A 19,755-nucleotide genomic window follows, 5' to 3' on the forward strand; every position below is an offset into this window, starting at 1 on the left:
AGCTTAGACGTCATCCTGAAGTTTCAGTCCATGGGATCAACTCTGTGTCCACAAGACACGATCACCATTTAGGCTCTGGCCCTACTCCAGCGGAACTATACCACTCATTTAATAATTTTCTTTAAGTCGGTTTTCAACTGACCTTTAACTGCTTAACTGTGACTAAAACAACAACACTCACTAGTTCCTAGGCCCTCAGTCTTACAAATCTTTAAAAAAAAAAATCATTAAAGGCAATATTATACAATGACTAAAATTTAAGCCAGGTGCAGCAGCACACATCTGTAATACTAGCCATGGAGGCCAGCATGGGATACACAGGGAGACCCCCATTCCAAAACTACAAAAACAAAAGGATGCAAACCCTCCTTGTCCATATGTCACCTAAAAACCAGTGGTGCCAGGAGAGGACAACTTGGCACACAAATGACCGCAGGCAAGACCTGCTGCCACAGAGAGACGGACAATGAAGGATGCTCCCAGGACACTGCTAAAGCCAATGTTTTTTGATTTATTCAATGTATCTCATAATTTGAAGCAGCTGCTGTTTCTCCATTGACTTGATGACCTATTCCCCTTCCATAAAAGTACAGGGTAATCTAAATTTGGTTAGTTCAACATCTATTTTTGGTGCAGGCCCATGCATTTCCAATTAATGAACCCTAGCTCTGACAGGATCTCTGGTTCGTTTTTAGTAAGATAATCAACAAGAGAGATGTGGGCTGCTTTCTGGAGAATAAATGAAGCCGAGCTGTACCAGATAATAGCCACGGATGCTGTGAGGTATACAGTCTTCCCAGGCCCACCAAGAAAACAGCTGCGAAACTGGACACAGAAAGAATTTATGAGTTGGAGGACAACCTTGGCTACACAGTAACTTCAAGGCCAGCTTACATTAAACAGTGAGCCTCTGTCTCTGTCTCTCTGTCTCCATCTGTCTCTGTTTCTCTTTTCCTCTCTGTGTCTCTCTCTGTCTCTGTTTCTCTCTCTCTTTCTGTGTCTCTGTTTTTTTCTCTCTCTCTCTTACACACACACACACTCACACACAGATGAGACCCAGAGCAATGAGAATAATCGCAAAGGTCAGCACAGTGTGGCAATGGATGAGGATAATGGGCTGGTCTGGGGCAGGCAGCCTGGGCTCCAGTACTATTTTCCATCCTTTCTTTGCTTTGTAAACCTGACCAAATCTCTCCAACCATGCTAAGCTTCTTGGATCTGAATTTCCAGGTGAATGGTTTACAAATGATAATGTCTAAGACCCCATTTCTAGTTCTGGAGCCTGAAGATGTCAAACTAGTCAGGCTTAGTTACTGAGGGAAGGAACACCAACTATCCAAGTCATGTATGTTTCCTGAGTCGTGAATCTAAAGGAGTATTTCCTCAAAAGCAGATGGAACATTTCTTGCTCCTGCAAATTACACACCAGCCAAGAAGCTGCTACCCCGTGGGGAAAGCACTGTGGAGAGAAATGTCACCACAGGTGACATGGACCTTAAGAAGAAACATATTATTAACACATTATTCTCTCTACACCCGAGTGTATATGAAAACAGCACACTCACCTGAGATATTTTGGGAAAGGCACAAAATATGGTCAGCCTGCCTCAGAGTGGGATGCCAGACCTAGGAAGCCTGGGCTGATACCGCAAGGAACAACCTGGCCTAGTTGGGACCGTGGAAACCCACAAAGAACATGGAACAGGGAAAGCGCAGCCAGAGAACAACCTGTGAGAAGGAGGTTTACAGCTGGAAGACAAGGATGCATGCTCCTAGTCAAAGGCCACTTCTGCTAACATCAAAGAAAGGGGGCGGGGCTTGGGTATGAAAGGCAGGGGGCGTGGCAAAAGTTTTCCAGCTCAAGGTAGCTGAGGCTTCAGATGGGTGGGGCCTGCCGAGCATCAGAGAAACGGAAGCTGCTACAAGTGATATTTAGGTGGGTTGGTTGTTTGGCCAACCTTGGATTTCAAAACAACGACTATATTGTCATTAGCATATATTAATTTACAAAAGGAGTTTCATTTTGAAATTTTCATAATGTGCTGTAATGGGGTTGGAGGCAGGCTGCCTTGGTCCTGAAACCCAATCCTGTGTCATGTGATGCATCCCTGGTGAGAACTTTGCATAACAAATCACCAGGATATTTTCTGCTGTCTGGATCTTCAGGAGGGGCTAGGCAGAGCACCGGGAAGATTGAGTCAGCCTGCAGTCCCAACTCCAGAACCTCCCCCTTCAATATTCTTTAGCATTCCTCCCGCCTCCTTCTGAATGGGCAGCGGGAAGGCACCTGGAGCAGAATCTTGTAAAGACTCTCTCAAATCCATTATCAAGCTCACAAACCCAGTGTGTGTGTGTGTGTGTGTGCGCGCGCGCGCGCGCGCGCGCACCCCTCCCCCCCCCAACTTAGCGTTTGTGGAAAAGAAGCAATAAAAGCCTGCAACAGAAACAGCTGCTGCTGCTCGTGCAAGGTGTTTTTATTACCACCACTCTCTCTGGTGCTGACTGCCTTCATGTCACCTTAACTTGTAACCCAGTTCCGGGGTAAACATAAACATTAGCCTGATGCAGTCTCAGGCTTTGAAGGCTCCTAATTTACAAAAACCAAATAAACAAGAGACGCCCAATAAAACAACAGCAAAAACCACTACAGTACAAAATATATCTTGGCGCTGAGTAGATATGACATTACACTACTCCCAAGGTAAATGATCTGCACTGGCCCCAGGCCTGAAACTCTCAGCCATTGGTGAGGCTGTGCAGCTTAAGACAGATACAGAGGTGCTGGAGAGAAGCCTGGGTTTAAATCTCAACTCTGCTACTTACTAGTGTGTGATCTTGTTACTTTATCACTCTCAGCCTCAGTTTCCCAATCTTAAAATGGGTATCATAGTACTTACATCATAGGATTACCATGATGGCTACATGAAATGATACATGGAATGAAGATCATATTGGATAACCATGTCCTACACATTTTTAAATGATCCTCAAACGGGGATTAAAACACTACAGGATGGATATGCAGATCCATGCATGTGTTCCTTTAACAGGAAGCTGATGGGCTTACGAGGGCATGCCCCTCATTAAATTCATTTAAAAGTACTTTATAATGTGATTTCACACAGAGCCAATGTCACGAATAAACATGATTTTTGTCAAAGACTTTCAGGCAATCACTAAATTTCACATAACAGGCTGTTTAAAAATGGGATGCTTGTTCACCATTCCTTCCTCAAGCTTACATTGACAGCTTCCTATTTTTTCCCAAACTAAAAAAATTTAACAATTTAAGATGAATTTCACAGGAAAAAGAATTCAGTAACTTCCCAGAACACTACTACAAGCCATACACAGTTTCCTCTCATTCCTCTTAAATTTTCTCTACTGATCTCAGAACTGAATGAAAGATATCTTTATGAAAATACTGATGACTGCCCCAAACCCATAAATGAACGAGCCCTGTTCAGGCACACTGCACTGACCCTCCAAAGCCTTTCCTAAAATATAAAGTTAAACAGAAACAGGCTCACGGATCTGTAGCTCAGAGACAGCCCAGTGGAATTAAAGGGGCAATCTTTAAAAACAGATACATTCCAGTAGCAATGAGATTGCTTTCAAAGCAGTATGCAAGAAGTTCATACAAAACCTCCAACTCTAGTTGCTCACTGGAGTGAACACATGAGATATAAAACAAGAAAAGGAAGGATACAATCCGTGCCAGAGCCGGGCAGAGGAGTCTCGAAGGACTGCATTCTATTGTAAAGGCAGATCTTACCTTTCATCTTCCGTGGTCTGTTCTTTTCTAGAGGAAACTTTCTAGACGCACAGAGACCTCAGAACCACCCATCCATCTGTCGAATGCTTCCAGCTCCGTCCCTCTTCATGGTGACTAAATGCTAGGCTTTGCTTTCTTACTGAAGGAAGCTTTTAGTCAAAACATGTGGTTTAAAGGAGCAATATCCACCCTTGTTAAAACTATTTCACGGACATTCAGAGGTATTACTTCTACTCTATGAAAGTTAAAGCTGAGCAGGAATGCGTTTCTCCTGTTCCGGAAATCAGCATAACGAAAACCAATGCTGAGCCAACGAGAAATGTTTCTTCCCTGTGTGCTGTCTGGCAGAAACTGCAGCCAGATCAAGGAAACACGTGATGTTTATAAATACAATATGGCTCATGTTGTCATAACCTCTCAATGACAAAAAAAAGTGTAAGGAAAAACAAGCGGCCACGCAGCAGGAAAAATGAGCTCTGCATCAGTGGGAAGCTGCCTGTCTGCTGTGCGGGTTCTTCTCTTGCTTCTGAAGAAAATGAAGACCTGAGAGCATGGAGGGGAGAAGTGCTGGACAGACTCTGCATTAAAATGTGTGGGCTGGTTAGTCACGGCATTGAGAGTAATCCCTCCTTAGCTGAGACACAGCCATCCTACAGGCACAGGTAAAAGAGGCACCCTGGAGCTCATAACCAAGACTCACAGTGCTCACTGAAGCAAACAATGACAGAGCGAAGGGAAAGCTTCGAAGCCTGGAGCTGATGAGAAAAAAAAATGACAGATGTCGATATCAGCCTTGATCATTGGCTATTCTGATTCCTGGCTGGCCAAGTCTGGAAGCAGGGGTTTCAACATCTGCCCGGCTTACTGTTACAGCTTCAGGATTGGGAGGAAGCATGACTGGTAGATAGAGCTAGTCCACAGGATTGGGGGGGGGGGGGGGTTGTGTGACATTTTATAATAGTGGGGGTGATGCTCACTGCTGTAAAACCATAATGCTTAGTTTATAAGTTTGAAGATATTTGAAATGGCAATAAGCCACTCCACTTCAAGGCAATTTTTGTCCTCAGGAATTGTATGTGCAGCAACACATGGTATCTTATTTAGGTTTCTTACTGGAGAGCTAGCTTACCTTCCACCGCAGGAGAGTGCAACTCCTGGAACTCGCTCTTTCAAGGGGGAAAAAGGCTGACAAATGTGCATTTCTCACCATCACTGGATCTGAGAAAACCAGACTTTCCCCATCACTGTTATTCTCATCTTTAACTCCAGGGAAAAGAACCACTGTCATATTACAGTGATGGAATGGAGAATACAGGAAGCCAAGTAGGCATTCTTGTTGCTCACTGGGAATGGGCTGCAAACCACCAGCAGCCTCATTTACAGACCATTGTATTGACTTTTGTAAATAAAGCATTACCAGAAAGTTCGACAGGAAAATGCTGACCTAAGTAATATTTTTCCACGACTGCATTTAGTCAGAATCTATGCAGGATGAGATACTGAGAGAGCCACAGGGAGTCTGAAGATGAATGAAACGGGGGACCTGCTCTCTACGGAATGTAGAGCTCTGAAGAGTGCACGTATAACTACAAAGTAAGCACGAGAGAAGAGCAGGCTACAAGCACAGGGGTGAAGGGACAACCATGGAAGCTCTAAGAAGGGGCAGTGATGAAGAGAAGGGAAGGGGAATGAAAGGGCTGATGAAGACAGCGGCTCCTGAGCTAGGTCGTCAGGAAATGACAGCATGCAGATGTGGAGATGACCTGTGGACACTGATGATGGAGGAAGATGGCGCTGACCACGGAAGTGATCAAGAAGCCAGCTCGTGAGTTTTGCCTAGCTCTGCATCCAGCTCCATCTCTCATGACCTGTATGGTACTAGCCAGCCTGACTAACTCTGCTCAACCTCAGCTCTTCCTTTTGAGGGGATCACAGGAATTTCTCTCTTAGTGTGTTATGAAAACTGAGTAAGAGTGAATACAATCAAAACACTGAACAAGGTGCCAGGCACAGAGTAAGTGAATCAAGAACACGAGTTTCTAAGAGCACTGCCATTGAACAGGTAGGAGGCCAATGACCGAAGCTAGGGCGTGTTTTCTGATACTTTCATCTCGAGGGCATTCTCTTCTCTTCCATTCCTATAGTGTTCTTTGGTTCCTCTCAAATCCAAAACTTTCACCTCAACCAGGACACAAGAGACACAAGAAATCTGCAGCCTGGTCACCTCCTCCATCTCTTCCTCTTCCTCCTTGTGGAATTCTCTCTTCCCTCCCTTCCTTGTTTCCTTTTCCTTTTGTTTCACCATCAGGGAACAGGATGGGACAGAGTGAAAAAAGAAGACACCATGGAGTGGCTATCCAACCGTGTCAAGAAACAAAGCAAACAATAAAGTAAGTAAATAAAAATATTTTGTGTGTTTGGACATCTTACTAAGAATAGCAACCTATTTTATAACTTACAAAACTTCTATGTAAATATCAAGGAAGGAAAGCTCAGGCTCCATATGAAGAAGCTGTAAGAAGCGGGCTCAGATCTGGTGGCTGATATGTGCCAGCTCTGGGAGCTGAGAGGGGAGGCTTCTTGAGCCTCAGTTTTGTCATCTGAAAAAAATGGACTCAGCACACCTCTTTTGCAGAGTTGGTGACTTCATTTAGTTAAAATATCAAGTTCTTTCCCATGCTGCTGCAGCACAGAACCAGGAAGGTCTATGATCTGACATCAGGAACAAAGGCACACAGAAAATACTATTTATGTCTGGACAGATTCTGCAAAGAAACTAATACAGTTCACATGAATTATAATCCTGTAAGAAAAAAAAAAGCCGAGTAGAATATATGACAAGAGGTAGAAGAAAAGCAGGGAAATTAAAGGGGGCGCCAGGAACAAAGCCAACACACAAACTAGAGCCTGCAAGATCCTGCACTCTTGCTGTGGGTGGGCCACAAATTTAATTCTAAGCTTTCGAGTAGCAACACAAAGAGGGAAAATGATCATGTACAAGCCTCCAAGTGTCCACATGATAAAAATAAACCAGGAGAAGGGAACTATTCTTGGGAATGAGACGGGATATTTTTACAGTGGGTCCTCGCTAAGGACGGAAAGCGAACATCACGACATCTGTAGCACGGTGGTACTCCTTGTTCTGGGCTATGACCGCACTCCACATCTGCCGTCCCTCAGGATGCCACACTGGCTTTCGGGGAGACATGGAGGTGAGTGCAGCATGATCCATGCCTTCAAAAGACACACCGTCTTCACGATAAGGTGAACATGACTTAAAGGGTTAGAACAGGACAGGAGAATGTGTGTGCCTGCTCCTCAGAGGGAAGATGGGATCACACTGAACACTCTGGAAGCCTTCCGCAGCAGGCGGTCTTCCATTAGGCCCTAAAAGCAGTTTTTACTTTTAATTACTTTTAAACATTTTACTGTGGAAACTTTAAAACATTAAAAAAAAAAAAAAAGAAAGAAAAATAAGGAGCCCCTATTACCTTTTTATGTTTTTCAATGCTATTTCATCTACTACTTTTTTTTTTTAAATCTACTGCTGGAGTGTCTTATAGAAAACTCCATTCACCATGTCGTTTAACATGTAAATACTTTAGTATGTTTCATTTTTTTTTAACCACCAACCTGTTATTCTAACCCATATAGTTGCCCTTAGTATCTTCTGATGCCTAATACATGTTAGAACTTTCCAAACAGCTTTAAAGATGTTGTTTATAGTTGGTCCAAGAGCTATATACAGCCCTAGAGCACAGCCTTAAAACTCACAGCACCCACTCCCACGCTTCTGTAGGCTAGTAGTGCCTTGGAGGAAGGAACAGGGTGACTGCCCACTAATGTTAAAAGAGAGGACTTGGTCCATTTCGTGTTGCTATAAGAAAACACCTACGGGGTTGGGTATCTTGTTGTTGTTGCCCCCCACTCCCATTCTGTTGGATAGGAAATCCAGATAGCATGGTATAGGTGAGTGGTAAGGGTGAGCCTACTCAACACTCTGGCAAAAGGGCAGACAGGGAAATGGTCACGTGAAGAAGGTGCCTGGCATGTGAGTGGCCTCACTTTATGATAACCATGACTGCCATAACTAATCAAGTTTTGGGAACTAAATGAATCCCTTTTGAGTTGGTTCCCTCAGGACCCAATTACTTTTCACTGGACCCCTCTTCCTACCATGACATCGCAGGCCACACTTATGACACACGAGCCTTTGGGGGAACACTGTGAGTGTTCCATATGTCCCTAGCTGACAGACATATAAAGAGAGACACAGGGGATAGGGGAAAAAAACTGACGTGGGAAGTAAGAACTGAGAAGATGTGGAATGATGAGCACTGTAGCTAAATCAGCAGAAGCGAGCTATGCCCCTTGACTAGGAAGCCAGCCTCCTCACGCAATAGCAGCCCCCTTTCTCTAGCTAAGCAACTGCATAACACAAACAAGTGTTCATCAGCTATAAATATGTGGACTACACCAATGTCTGACTCACCGTTTTGTCTTGAGGATTAAATAAAATTATACTTGCAAGTGCCTAATAAAAGCTCATGACTTAGCACTTACAGGAATATTAGTACAGGCGCCAAAGGGTTATCTGTGAGAGACTTCGTGAGTGACATGGAGAAGGGCTGGTGAATGGCTAGATATTTTGAAGGGCAGGTGCCAGAAAGGTTAATACCTCAATTAAAAATGTTTTTATTTTTTAAATTATGTGTAGGTGTGTATGTCTCTGTGTGGGTTTGTGCACAAGGGTGCAGTACCTGAGGAGGCCAGAAGAGGGGGGTCTGATTCCCTGAAGCTGGAGTTATAACTGGTTGTCCTCTACCTGAGATGGTAGAACTGAACTCAGGTCCTCTGTGAGAGCGGTACTTGCTCTAACCACTCAGCCATTTCTCCAACCACCAACTCCAGGTTTTCAAATTTCTCCTGCTCCATTGCCTGCACATCCATGGGTGAACATGCACTATGAGTACACACAAAAACAGGCCACTCCATCCTTCAAAGATAGAGAATCAGGGATGTTTTTCTTCAAAAGTATAATTAGAAATACTAGAAGAAAACCAATGTGAAGATAACAGCTTAGAGCAGTGGTTCTCAATCTGTGGGTCGCAATCTTTTAGGGGAGGGTCGAATGACCCTTTCACAGGGGTCACATGACAGATATTTACATTATGACTCAAAACAGTAGCAAAACAACACTTATGAAATAGCAACAAAAATAATATTATGTTTGGGGGGGTCACCACCAGATGAAGAACTATATTAAAGGAAGCATTGAGAATGTTGAGAAACAGTGGCCTAGAGGTTACACACTTGGGGGTTGGAATTATAGAAAGAAGATCTAGAAATATATTTCAGTGTCCTTTCACAGGGATTATAGTTTTTAAATAGTAGTTAAAGCAGTGATGAGATAAAAATCACAAGGTCAAGATCAAGCTAAAAGAAGAGCAAATCAAAAAACAACAACAACAACAACAACAACAAAAAAAAACAAAACCAGAAAGACAACCAACAGAAAGACAAAAAAAAAAAAAAAAAGCTCAAAATGCATAAATCCTGAACATACTGAAGCCAGTGGGGAGTGATGGAAAGGTCTACGGAATAAAGGAAGCTAGACTGTGCTGCATGGAGGCAAAGAATTTAGCTATGGTGTGGAATGGAAGCTATTGGTGTCTAAGGACACCATTCCTCATTGTCAAACACAAAGCTCAAATAGAAAACAACTGGGAAGCAGTAACGGACTCCAGTTGGTCATTAATTTAAGATGCAAGGTTAATTTTGGGTGTGTGTGTGTCCTAAATGCAAATCTAGCAGTTGTCTGCATTCAAGTAAAAAAAAATTAAAGACATATGAGTAAGATTCACAGTAGGCTGAGAGCATTTCACAACGACAGCAGAGACTCTTGGGAAATAAAATCAAAGCACGCAAGAAAAAGAGAAACCCCAAATGATAAGATAACCAAACGGGTTTAGTGAATAGGAAGCCAAAAGTTCCCTTTAAGAGCCACAATACAGACCAGGTGAGCTTTGAGGTATACAGAATTTGTGAATAAGCACACATGATTTATTCAGAAGGGCCTGTCCATATGGTGGGACCAGTCCCCTGGGAGCTGAATTATCAAACCTACCTGATGTAAGGAACAAAAGCCATGTGACTAACTAAATTAGATTGGGGTGCTTTACACCCACATGGAAGAAATCAGTAGACTCAGGAGTCCAGTTAGGTATGTTCAGTTCTAGCCAAGAAGAACAAGTCTCATTAGACACAGAGGCCTCAGCTAGATGTTAAGTGAAAAACTAGATGCCTGCTTCCCCACATAAATTCCATGCACACTCAGAGGCCCATAACCTCAGAGTTAATACTTTGGTCTAACTTGCTTCCTGGGCAACACTATTCTTATCATAAAACCGCTCTGGAGAACTGCCTGTAAATTGCAGATCCACAGTCTTACATTTCTTCTGACTCAAAGGCAAGGTATTAAAGTCCTTGTTTAAGGAAAATCTCAGAGGTCATTGCAGAATCCAGGCGTTGTGGCCATGGCTTCTCGGCTTGTTCCAATTCATATCTTTTTCATATGCGTGTTTATTGGGAAGAGTGGGCAGCCTGGAGGTCTGGCCCGGGCTGTCTCTGGAGGCTGGTGAGTGAAGTCTTATGACGTCAGACACAGAGCTGCTATGACTGATGCCTATGAATGGTTACCAAGGCATTCTTTCATGGCCACACTCACAGTGCCAACACACAGGAGGGCACAGTGTGCCTTGGCCCACAGTGCAGCTTGGTTTAGTCTGAGTCTATGCTAACAACTGATGCTTGCTCTGTTCCCGTTCTGCTCTTCCCCACTAGCAGTGAAATTTTACAGCTGGGCTGTATATAGGCAAGGCTTAGCAAAATCGCCAGCCTTTTCTTAGCAGTGCGACTATACTCACTGGGAGAGAGGAAATCAGAGCCCAAAGATGGGGCTGAACGATTTCCACATCTTCAAGTTTTTGGAATCTAGGAAAAGGGTCTAAGTTATAAACTTCAGACATGATCAGACCTAGATGGTTCTCAAAGAGCCTTCTATATTTCTTATTTCTGAGTAATCTTTACTAAAATACAAGGACTTTTCTGCTAATTATGCTATGAACATTTGTTGTACTTCATTTGAGGGTAATGACTGAGTTTCTTTCTCTCTCTCTCTCTCTCTCTCTCTCTCTCTCTCTCTCTCTCACACACACACACACACACACACACACACACACACACACACACACACACACACACACACTGTTATCTGAAGTGGGCTGTGAACAATCCAGAAAGGAATCGCTCATGTTTTACCCACAAGCAAAAGCTGAAAGGCTTTGCTTGGAGTCCAGAGCAAAGCCTCCGCATCTTAATGGGTTACACGTATGTGGTTAATATTTGATGTTCCTGGTCCCCTGCCGCAGGTCCTGTGTAGGCGCCACATCTGCTTAAGAGTTAAAACAGGTGTCTTCCTTAGCCACACACAGGGCTCCCAGAAACAACTGTGGGGCGCCTGTCTGAGGAAGGGCTCTGTGTAACAGAAAGAGGACACAGAAAGCTTCACGTGGAAGGAAGGCTGGGCACATCCAAACTAAAGACGTTTAGCATTTCCCCAGGCAGAGCACAGCAGAGTCAGTCATACAAGCCAGGGTCTCATAATGTCCACTTAGGCTCCATTAATGGCACGGCCCATTGTCTCCATACGGCTCCAGCTTGCATTTAAAGTATAACTGACCAAGAACAAATCTCAAAATTCTGGACTTTTCTGAAATAGCACTGCAGCCTTTTAGTTTGAATCACATAGTATTTTACACACGAAATAAAAGAAACAGGAAAAAAAAAAAAGCAGTTGAGGACATAATAGGTCTTTGCCTTCAAAACGGCGGGCTCTGGTCCCACTGTGACTTGACTCACATTACAATTCAGAATTTCATGGAAATTCTTCAAGAGCCCTCAGCTGGCTCTCCTGACCCCTTTCTTGGTTTTAAATCCACATACCCCATGTGGAAGATAGAGCTGTGGTCCCCCCATAGATTCTGCATCCTAATGCCCTGCACATGTGATGTTAGGTTATAAGGGAAAGGGACACGAAGGCTGCTATTAGCTTCCCTGAAAGCAGGGGGATTTCGCAGACTATTAGTAGATCCACAGTAATTTCAAGTGTCTTTAAAAGAGGACAATAGAAGATGGGAGATTTGACAATAAAAGCAGGGCCAGAGGGATGTCATTTTATTGGGATTGAAAATAGGATTGCAAATCAATATAGGTAACTTCCAGAAAATAGGACACACACACACACACACACACACACACACACACACACACACACACACACACACACACTGACCATTTAGAAAAGAATTTGGCCTGACTGGCCAGTCCTTATTTAGACCGGTAAGACTCTCTAGATACATAAGGCTGTAAATCCATGTTTTAATTCACTAAATTTGCCATCATTTGTTATAGCAGCAAGAAGAAACACATGCACAATGTGAGGAAGTCAAGTGCCACCCTTTCACTGAAAGTCCTGTAGGAAATAATGTCTAGTTTTGTTAACATTAAGAAGTATTTTTTTTTTTAAGTTGAACTCCAGTGTCCTTGTACACACTGTATATGTGTTGGGGAAGGGGTGCACTTTGAGAAATTGACTTTTTTACTCCCCACCTTTGTTTAAGCTAGACACAGCTCTTCCCAGTGGACTTGCATTAATGTGATTCTCAGACTCTTCTCATATATCGTTTTCCTGTATTTTTTTCCTTCCAAACATCCCTGGGTATTAGAAATACTGAGGTAATCTCCCAAGATGGCCTAAATCTAGAGATCTCAGCTTCCAAATCATGTAGATATTCTGCCCTGAACATGGTCCCGAGAAGATTCGGTGATACTTACTATTAAGAGCAAACAGCCCTGTGTTAGCAGGTGAGCAGCTGCATGAGGATGTTGGGACCTGAAAGGCTGTGGTGAGAACAAGAATTGCTTTTCCACACAACTCGCACATTTTGTTTGTTTGTTTTTACTGAGTGAAACCATTGCAGCAGATTCTCCAGCTAAGCTAATGCATTACGGACCAAGGCTACTGAGTTGGAAGGCAGTCAAGATACCTTTGAGATCTTCGGAGTACAGATTTATCTAAACTCTATGCTTGGGGTTGAGGATACAGAATAGCCCAGTGAAAGGGCACTTGCGAGCATTTGAGAGACCCTGCATTCCACCCTGAGCACCACTAAAATAAATAAGTGAATGAGTAAAACTGAGAACTGAGATCCAGGCTAAGGGAATGAAGTTAGAACCAGCCCCATTCCACTCCCTTTGCGCCAGATAACCAGGAAATCTTACTGTTTTACCAATGACCAAATAATGAGTCACCAACGAGACAAGTCACGTGGTCCCGGGAAATGTGGCAGTGGGGTGGTAGTGGGATGGGAGAAGAAGGGAGAGTGAGCGGAATACGGTCAGAACTGGAACGGAAGTACTCACCCTCATGTCTCCGTTCACAGCTTTGGCCATGTGGTTAAAGGCATGTGAAGGATCCTTGTTGTATACTTTGAGAAGGGATCTGTCTTGGATATTCCTGGAATCAAACACATCCATCACTATGGCAGACGAAAGGAGCCTGATTCTCGCCATTTCCTCTCCCTGTCCTTAAGCATCAGGCAAAACACACAGACAGACACTCCGGCGGTCGTCTACTATGAACCAGACAAAAAGTCCTTTCACCACAAAATGGGCAAAGATAAATAAGGAAAAGAAGAAGAAAAATGACTCTGGCTTTTCTTCCCTCGTCTCGTTCCTAGGGAACGTGTTATTCTTGCAGTATTAACGTCCATCCATAAATATCAGGTAACAAGAACTTGCTTTCAGGTTGCAGAGTGTGGAAAACTAACACTCCTGAAGGCAGTAAAATGCCAATATTTACACTACTTCAAAGAGCTTTGGTTAATATTTAAATATTTAATTGTTTGCTTTGCCTAAACACCTGGTTTTCTCCTTATCTAATAAGTGTACACATAACAATGATTTTTTTTTTGCTTTCAGACATGCTCAGCACAGGAAACAAAATGTATACAGAATGTAGAAAAAATATCAAAAGAGATCAAACTCAGTATATTTAACAATGCATTTTTGTCCTCCCACAGTACATTTTAAAAAACGCTTTTCTCCCTTTAAATTGAAATACAAAGGAAAAGTAGCACATAGAGTCTTCTTTGATTTTGATCCCAGTTGTTAGAGCCAAGAAAGCCAACTGCTGAAGAAGATGGGGGTCCTGCATCCTGCTCAAAGCCTGCCTTCCGATCCCATGAGAGGGGCCCTTCTCTCTTCTTAGGTTGTTCTGTGGCCCCTCCAGCTCATCTACACTGCGCTTCCATCCAATGCTGGCTGGAGCTGAGGGAGAGTGGGCAGGCAGACGGTCTTCTTGTAGGTGTACTTGCATTGGGTGGGTTGGCCACAAGCACCGGGAGCCTTAGGTTATGTTTGTGTTTTAAATGAAGGGCAGGATTCTTGGAGGAGTCATGTTTCTCTCTAAACATCCACCAGTCATTGCTTTGAAGCACCAACCAGTCTTAGCTTGCGTGGCTACTTCCTGTTTCAGGTAGCTCATTAGAAGTGAGCTTGGGGGAGCAGGTGCTTTTGTTATCAACAGGGGCTAGGCTAATCTGGAGGAGAGAGTCGGGAGTAAGGATGTGGCGGTTCATGAAAGGAACCCAGCCTCTGGCTAGCAGACATCGAGTGTGACATGTGCCCGGAAATCTCACTCGCCATGAGAAAGGCTTACTACGATTGTAAATGTATTTAAAATACATGAGCTTGGTTTATGATTAATATAGAAACATATTCATCCAAGATGAGCCAACAGTAAAAGGCCAGACTGCATTATTGTGACATTTACCAAACAGCATCCTGACCTGAACTCTCTTCAGTACCTCCCTGAGGAAAATGTACGAAGCCAGCACGACAATGAACTAGTCAAATGGTTAGCAAATAGGCTCTGGCTTCTGGAACACGGAAAGACATAAAGTGGAATTTTACGACTTCAGAAAATTAAAGCCATTGTCTTTACTTAACATCTACCTGTATTCTTCTTTTAATATATTACATAACATTTGTGGTAAAAATTTCTACCGTTAAACATAACTATAATCAAAACATCTTATGTACAAAAGCTAAAAATTAAATGGTACCATGGGGAGGATATACACGATCATTTAAGGTAAACATTACATTCACCAAACAAAATTATTTTACCCTGGACACATTTAGGCTCTTTTTCACATTTAAATTAAAGAAACAAAAACCAACTCAAGGAGAGGGAATAGTAGGCCAACAAGTTATCATTATTGCAATAAAAAACAAACAACGCACTAGTAGTTTTGAGAATCATTCGGTTGTGTGTGTGGTTGTATGGAAGTGCGTGTGTGGATCTGGGGTAGGGGTGGGGCATGGACTAAGACCCAGGTCTCGTTCCTGGCAGGCAGGAGCTCTTCTCTTAGCTGTACCCTCCAGTTACCAGTTGTTTTATCAGCTGTTTCCATTGAGGAGGACCATGACCTTTTTCCTCCTCGGTCTTCCCATGTCCCCTCTTGACATTCCCACAGAATGCAAAACCAAGGCCATGGAGCCATACCCTAGGACTCGGGAAAGACTTTAGAAAATGATAACTTATAGCAGTATGCAAATGTTTCTATAGGTGGAAAGTGGACGCAGTCCAGGCACTCCCAATGGCCTCCTGACAGCCTTAGGGGCTGCAATCAAGTGGACTTGCTTACTTTCACACGTAGTCACTATTATTGTCCACCAATGCCTCTACCCGTGAATGTGGAAATACAAGGTGATCGTGAAGAGGTCTGTCCATGTAAAAAATACCACATGGCTTTATAATATGACAGGCATATATTTGGAATATAATGAGATTACCTCCGATTTAAGTTTATGTTTTGTAAATTTAAAAAAAAAATGGTGACAGCTTGATTAATAATTTATCTAAAAAATAAGCATGCCTTTTCAGTTATCATAAATATTTAAGCCTGTTTTCCAAAGGCAGGAAGTTGCACAACAGATGTAGCACCCAGAGCTTGGGGCATGTGTCAAATTCTGAAAGCCCGAAATTACTCAGACACCTTGGCACCTGTCTCCATACGTCATCTGGGATCGCTGTTAGATACGAACCAGCTTGTACCGTGATCGGCAGGCACAGTTTTACAAAGTGCTACTTGTTATTTCCATGATGAAGAAACAGGGGAGCCTGCTATTCCCAGGGTAGTGACCAGAAAACCTGAATTGCACCCCACATGATTTCGACTGAGCATTTGAACATCCAGGATGTGTGGGTGTGTGGGTGTGTGGGGATGTGAGTTTTAATTGGCTGTATGCTCTTGAATAATACCCTAATTTTGGTACACCTGAGTTCCTGGTTCCATACAATGAAAGAGCTAGATTACGCATTTGGCTTCTAAACCATTTAGGGGCTAGGCCAGCAAGTGCTTGTTTATATGGATCCAAATCCTGTTTCTCCAGTTGTTTGGCTGGGACAGATCCGAAGGGTCCCTTCATTCTATCGACAACACCGTTGCAGTCAATGACAAGACTTTTGTCTCCTTGGTGCTTGTATTCCTGTTAATCTGCCCAACTGGGCTTCCGGGGGAAAGTCCATTCAGCAAGTGACAGCCTTGGGTAAAAGATGACTCTTAGAAATGGAATGTGAGACTGCTTCTCCGTATCTTTGGTGGGCACTGAGTCTAGGTTTTATTTCAAACTTGTGAGGCATAAGCAAAGACCCAATAGGCTCATTATTGAACACACCTACAGGTTCTGTCATGGGAGAAAGGGCACTTTGTGAGGGAGTTTGAAAATTTTAGCCTTAAGTAAGCCTTTAGCTCTTGGTATTTCTTATCACATCTCTGGGCTTTAGTGTCCTTGGACTTCAGATAAAATGCAGTCCTGGGTCATTCTGGGTCATTTCTTACATTCCTTTCAGCTATGATACAGGCAGAGCTAGTAACACATCCAAAGGTCTGCGTGGAAGAAGTTTGTCCACATCTTTGTATTTAACTTTAGGCAACTAGAGGGTCGATTCCCATCTGTGTGCAGCAGGTCTTGCCAAATGTAATGACGGGGCTTTCTCCATCAGGACGAGGAAAAATTCAGACTGAGCACACTCTAGACATCCAAATGGTGGCCAAAGACCCTCAAAATAAATTAAAACAAACACCCCAAAACTACTACCTCAAACAATGCCCCCAAACGACTTACCTCACATCATTTAACTCATAATAGACATTTCTGCTTTCGTCTTTGATGTAGATGGCAACACTAGGCGACTCCAGCATTTTCATGGTGAGCTGCTGTGGAAAGGCACTTACAAAGAGAGCACGGATCGTGTCTGCACTTGTGATTTCATTCGGCATCTGCAGCTGTTTGGTTTCATCTCCGTACTGGAGGTAGAGAACACCTGCATGCAAAAGAATCTGCAGTTACCGGCTTGCAGATCAAGAAGCATGGGATGTGAATCAGAAGCTGAGCCACTTCTACCCTACTGCAGTTATAAATGTCCAGAACAATCATGAAGAGCCAGGAATGGGGGGGTACTCATCTGGAGCTTCCACAAAATGCATTATCTGGTTATCAGGTAAGTACCCGGTTTTATTCTTTGGGCAGGTGTTAGCCAGGCCATTTCCCCATTGTTTTAGAATCAAAAGGACAAGGATCTAACCTTGTTGCCTATAGCAAAAAGCAATACAGAATGGCCTCAGAAGGTATATTTAGGACTCTGACCCTGCAGGGTTATTTTTAGCATGTGGTTCATTAACTGGAGACATAATCATTATAGCAATGCATAAGGCCCAGAGCTTGTCTTAGGGGTTCATTCAGAAACACTTCAAGTGGAAAAAGCATATTTCTGTGGTTTTACTATAGCTATTGAATGTTTATATCATATTAAACTCCCCTCAGGAGGCTGGCACCTTGACATACCAAATAAAAATGGGCCAAGTTGGTTACCACAGATACCATCACTGAATGTCAGAGTTCCAAGGGGGTAGCACATGTCTTGTTTTAGCCAATGAGATATTAGCCAATGTGGTGCAAAAGGAAGACCTGACATTTGCTGGCGCACTGGATTTGTCTTCTTGATGAGCAAGGTTTGACCGTGTCCCCTAACTGAACCTGAACTTGAGGGTTCCAAGCGATGCTCAGAGAGAGGTGGAATGTAGAAGAACGGGAGCCCCATCCGACAGCCCCAGCAACGCACCCCCGTGCAGCAGGGAACACTGGATGAACATCTTGGTCGTGAACTCCCTAGCCATGTCAGAGAAAGGACGCATTCCCCATCAAGCACTGCTGCAACTGGAGAGTCCTAGCCAGTAAAGGACTGCAGGAGTGGATATCAAATGTCCCCATGGGTTCATATGTTAGCACACTTGTTCCCCAGTCAGGGGCACTGTTTGGTTAAGTTATGAAGCCATTAGGAGATGGAGCCTTGCTGGAGGAAGTACATCCCTGGAGGCAGGCTTTGGGGGTTTATAGACGGACCCCATTTACTCTTCTCTTTTCTGTTGTGTGTAGAGGAAATGTGATCACTCGGCTTCATGTTCTTGCTGCCACACTTTCCTTGCCTGTTGCCATGTTTTCTCCCGCCATGGTGGACTCTACCCCTCCGGAACAGTGAGCCAAAATGAACCCTTTCTCCCCTAGCTGTTTTTTGTCAGGGTATTTTATCATAGTAACTGAAAAAACAAAAAACAAAAAACAAAAAACAAAACCAAACGCACTTGTCTTCACCGGCTGTTTGGACACGGATAATTGAAAAGTTAAATCAAAGACGTCGAGGCTGCATCTGGATTCTGGTGTTTACGGATTTGTGAGACGTCGCTGGGGAGTAGACTAGCACCAGCAGGGAAATATTAGTGGGCAGAGATGGAAAAGGAAACAGATGGCTTTCAGTTAACTACAGCATCTAACAAACACGTCCTCCAGAAAGTCCACTGGATGGCAGGGAGGTAAGAAAAAGCACACATCGAAGAATGAAAAGAAGGAGAGAAGATAAGGGGCAGAAGAGAGAAAGCTGACACCGAAATCTTCAAGGGAAGAATTCATTATAAAGTGAGTAGGACCAAAGAAACCCATGAGTGCCAGTCTACTTTTGAACATGGACCTACAGAGCTGAAAGGATGAGGCTCGACTCAACTTCATTTTTCCCACCAGAAAAGATGTGTCTATCTTTCCCTTCCTTCGCCACTCAACCAAGGAACTCTACACTGTGTCCATTTTACAAGTCTGAAGAGCTTCGCCAAGATTGGATTACGGCTGATCAGGCTTACAGGACTAGGGGGATGGCACCCTACTGTAGGAACCAGAGGAACTTCTTCAGAAAGCTGAGTGACCCAGAGGAAGAGACCCTCAGATTCTGTGAAAGAGTCACATCGGTCACCAGGTATGAACATCTGTCAACAGGAATGAATGACTGTAACTCCTGCTGTCATACTAACAGAATTCCAAGCATTTCAGACACTTTCTGAAAGCTTTTAACATGAAAGAAGAGAGCATTTGAGATTTTTATCAGGCATCTACCTTCCTAGAAAAAAAAGGTTGGGTAAAAAAACAAAAACAAACAAACAAACAAACAAACAAACAAAAGGCAGGAAAAACAAAGACAATTTCAAAAAGATAGACTATAAGTTGTCTTTTCACTCTCCCAAACTAAGATTCATGAGACTGCAGACTGAAAAGGGACGTGAAATGCCCAACGTACTCAGACTTGTCTCTGGTACGTGGAAGATGACAGGCCCTGAAGGCTCGTGGAGGTGGGGGAAAGTCACAGAGGAAGGACCAGGCATCAGAAAGACGTCATCTTTCTCAGTATCAACCAGGGACTAAAGGACAAGAGCAGCACTTAAGAAATTCCGGTGGAATATACTTCCCATGTCGGTTTCTCCCCCTCCCCATCATCAGCCAGCTCTCTATTAAAGCCATCTTATCAG

General features: G+C 43.4%; 1 protein-coding gene across 29 annotated transcripts in view; it reads right to left on the reverse strand.

Annotated features, from left to right (window-relative positions):
* Positions 1–19,755, reverse strand: part of Kiaa1217 (KIAA1217 ortholog) — a 796,433-nt gene that overhangs the window by 79,857 nt on the left and 696,821 nt on the right. For 24 of the 29 annotated variants that reach the window (XM_076572610.1, XM_076572611.1, XM_076572599.1 and 21 more), the window contains 2 exons: positions 17,030–17,228; positions 13,259–13,352 (listed from right to left, as the gene is read on the reverse strand). In XM_076572610.1, coding sequence (XP_076428725.1) covers positions 13,259–13,352; positions 17,030–17,228 — 293 coding nt within the window. Of the gene's footprint in view, positions 1–3,775; positions 4,349–13,258; positions 13,353–17,029; positions 17,229–19,755 lie in introns of those variants that run through there. The other 5 variants (XM_076572607.1, XM_076572606.1, XM_076572605.1 and 2 more) reach the window with 4 other exon arrangements.

Source organism: Peromyscus maniculatus, chromosome 5 (assembly GCF_049852395.1).
Source record: "Peromyscus maniculatus bairdii isolate BWxNUB_F1_BW_parent chromosome 5, HU_Pman_BW_mat_3.1, whole genome shotgun sequence".
Taxonomy (NCBI): Eukaryota; Metazoa; Chordata; class Mammalia; order Rodentia; family Cricetidae; genus Peromyscus; species Peromyscus maniculatus.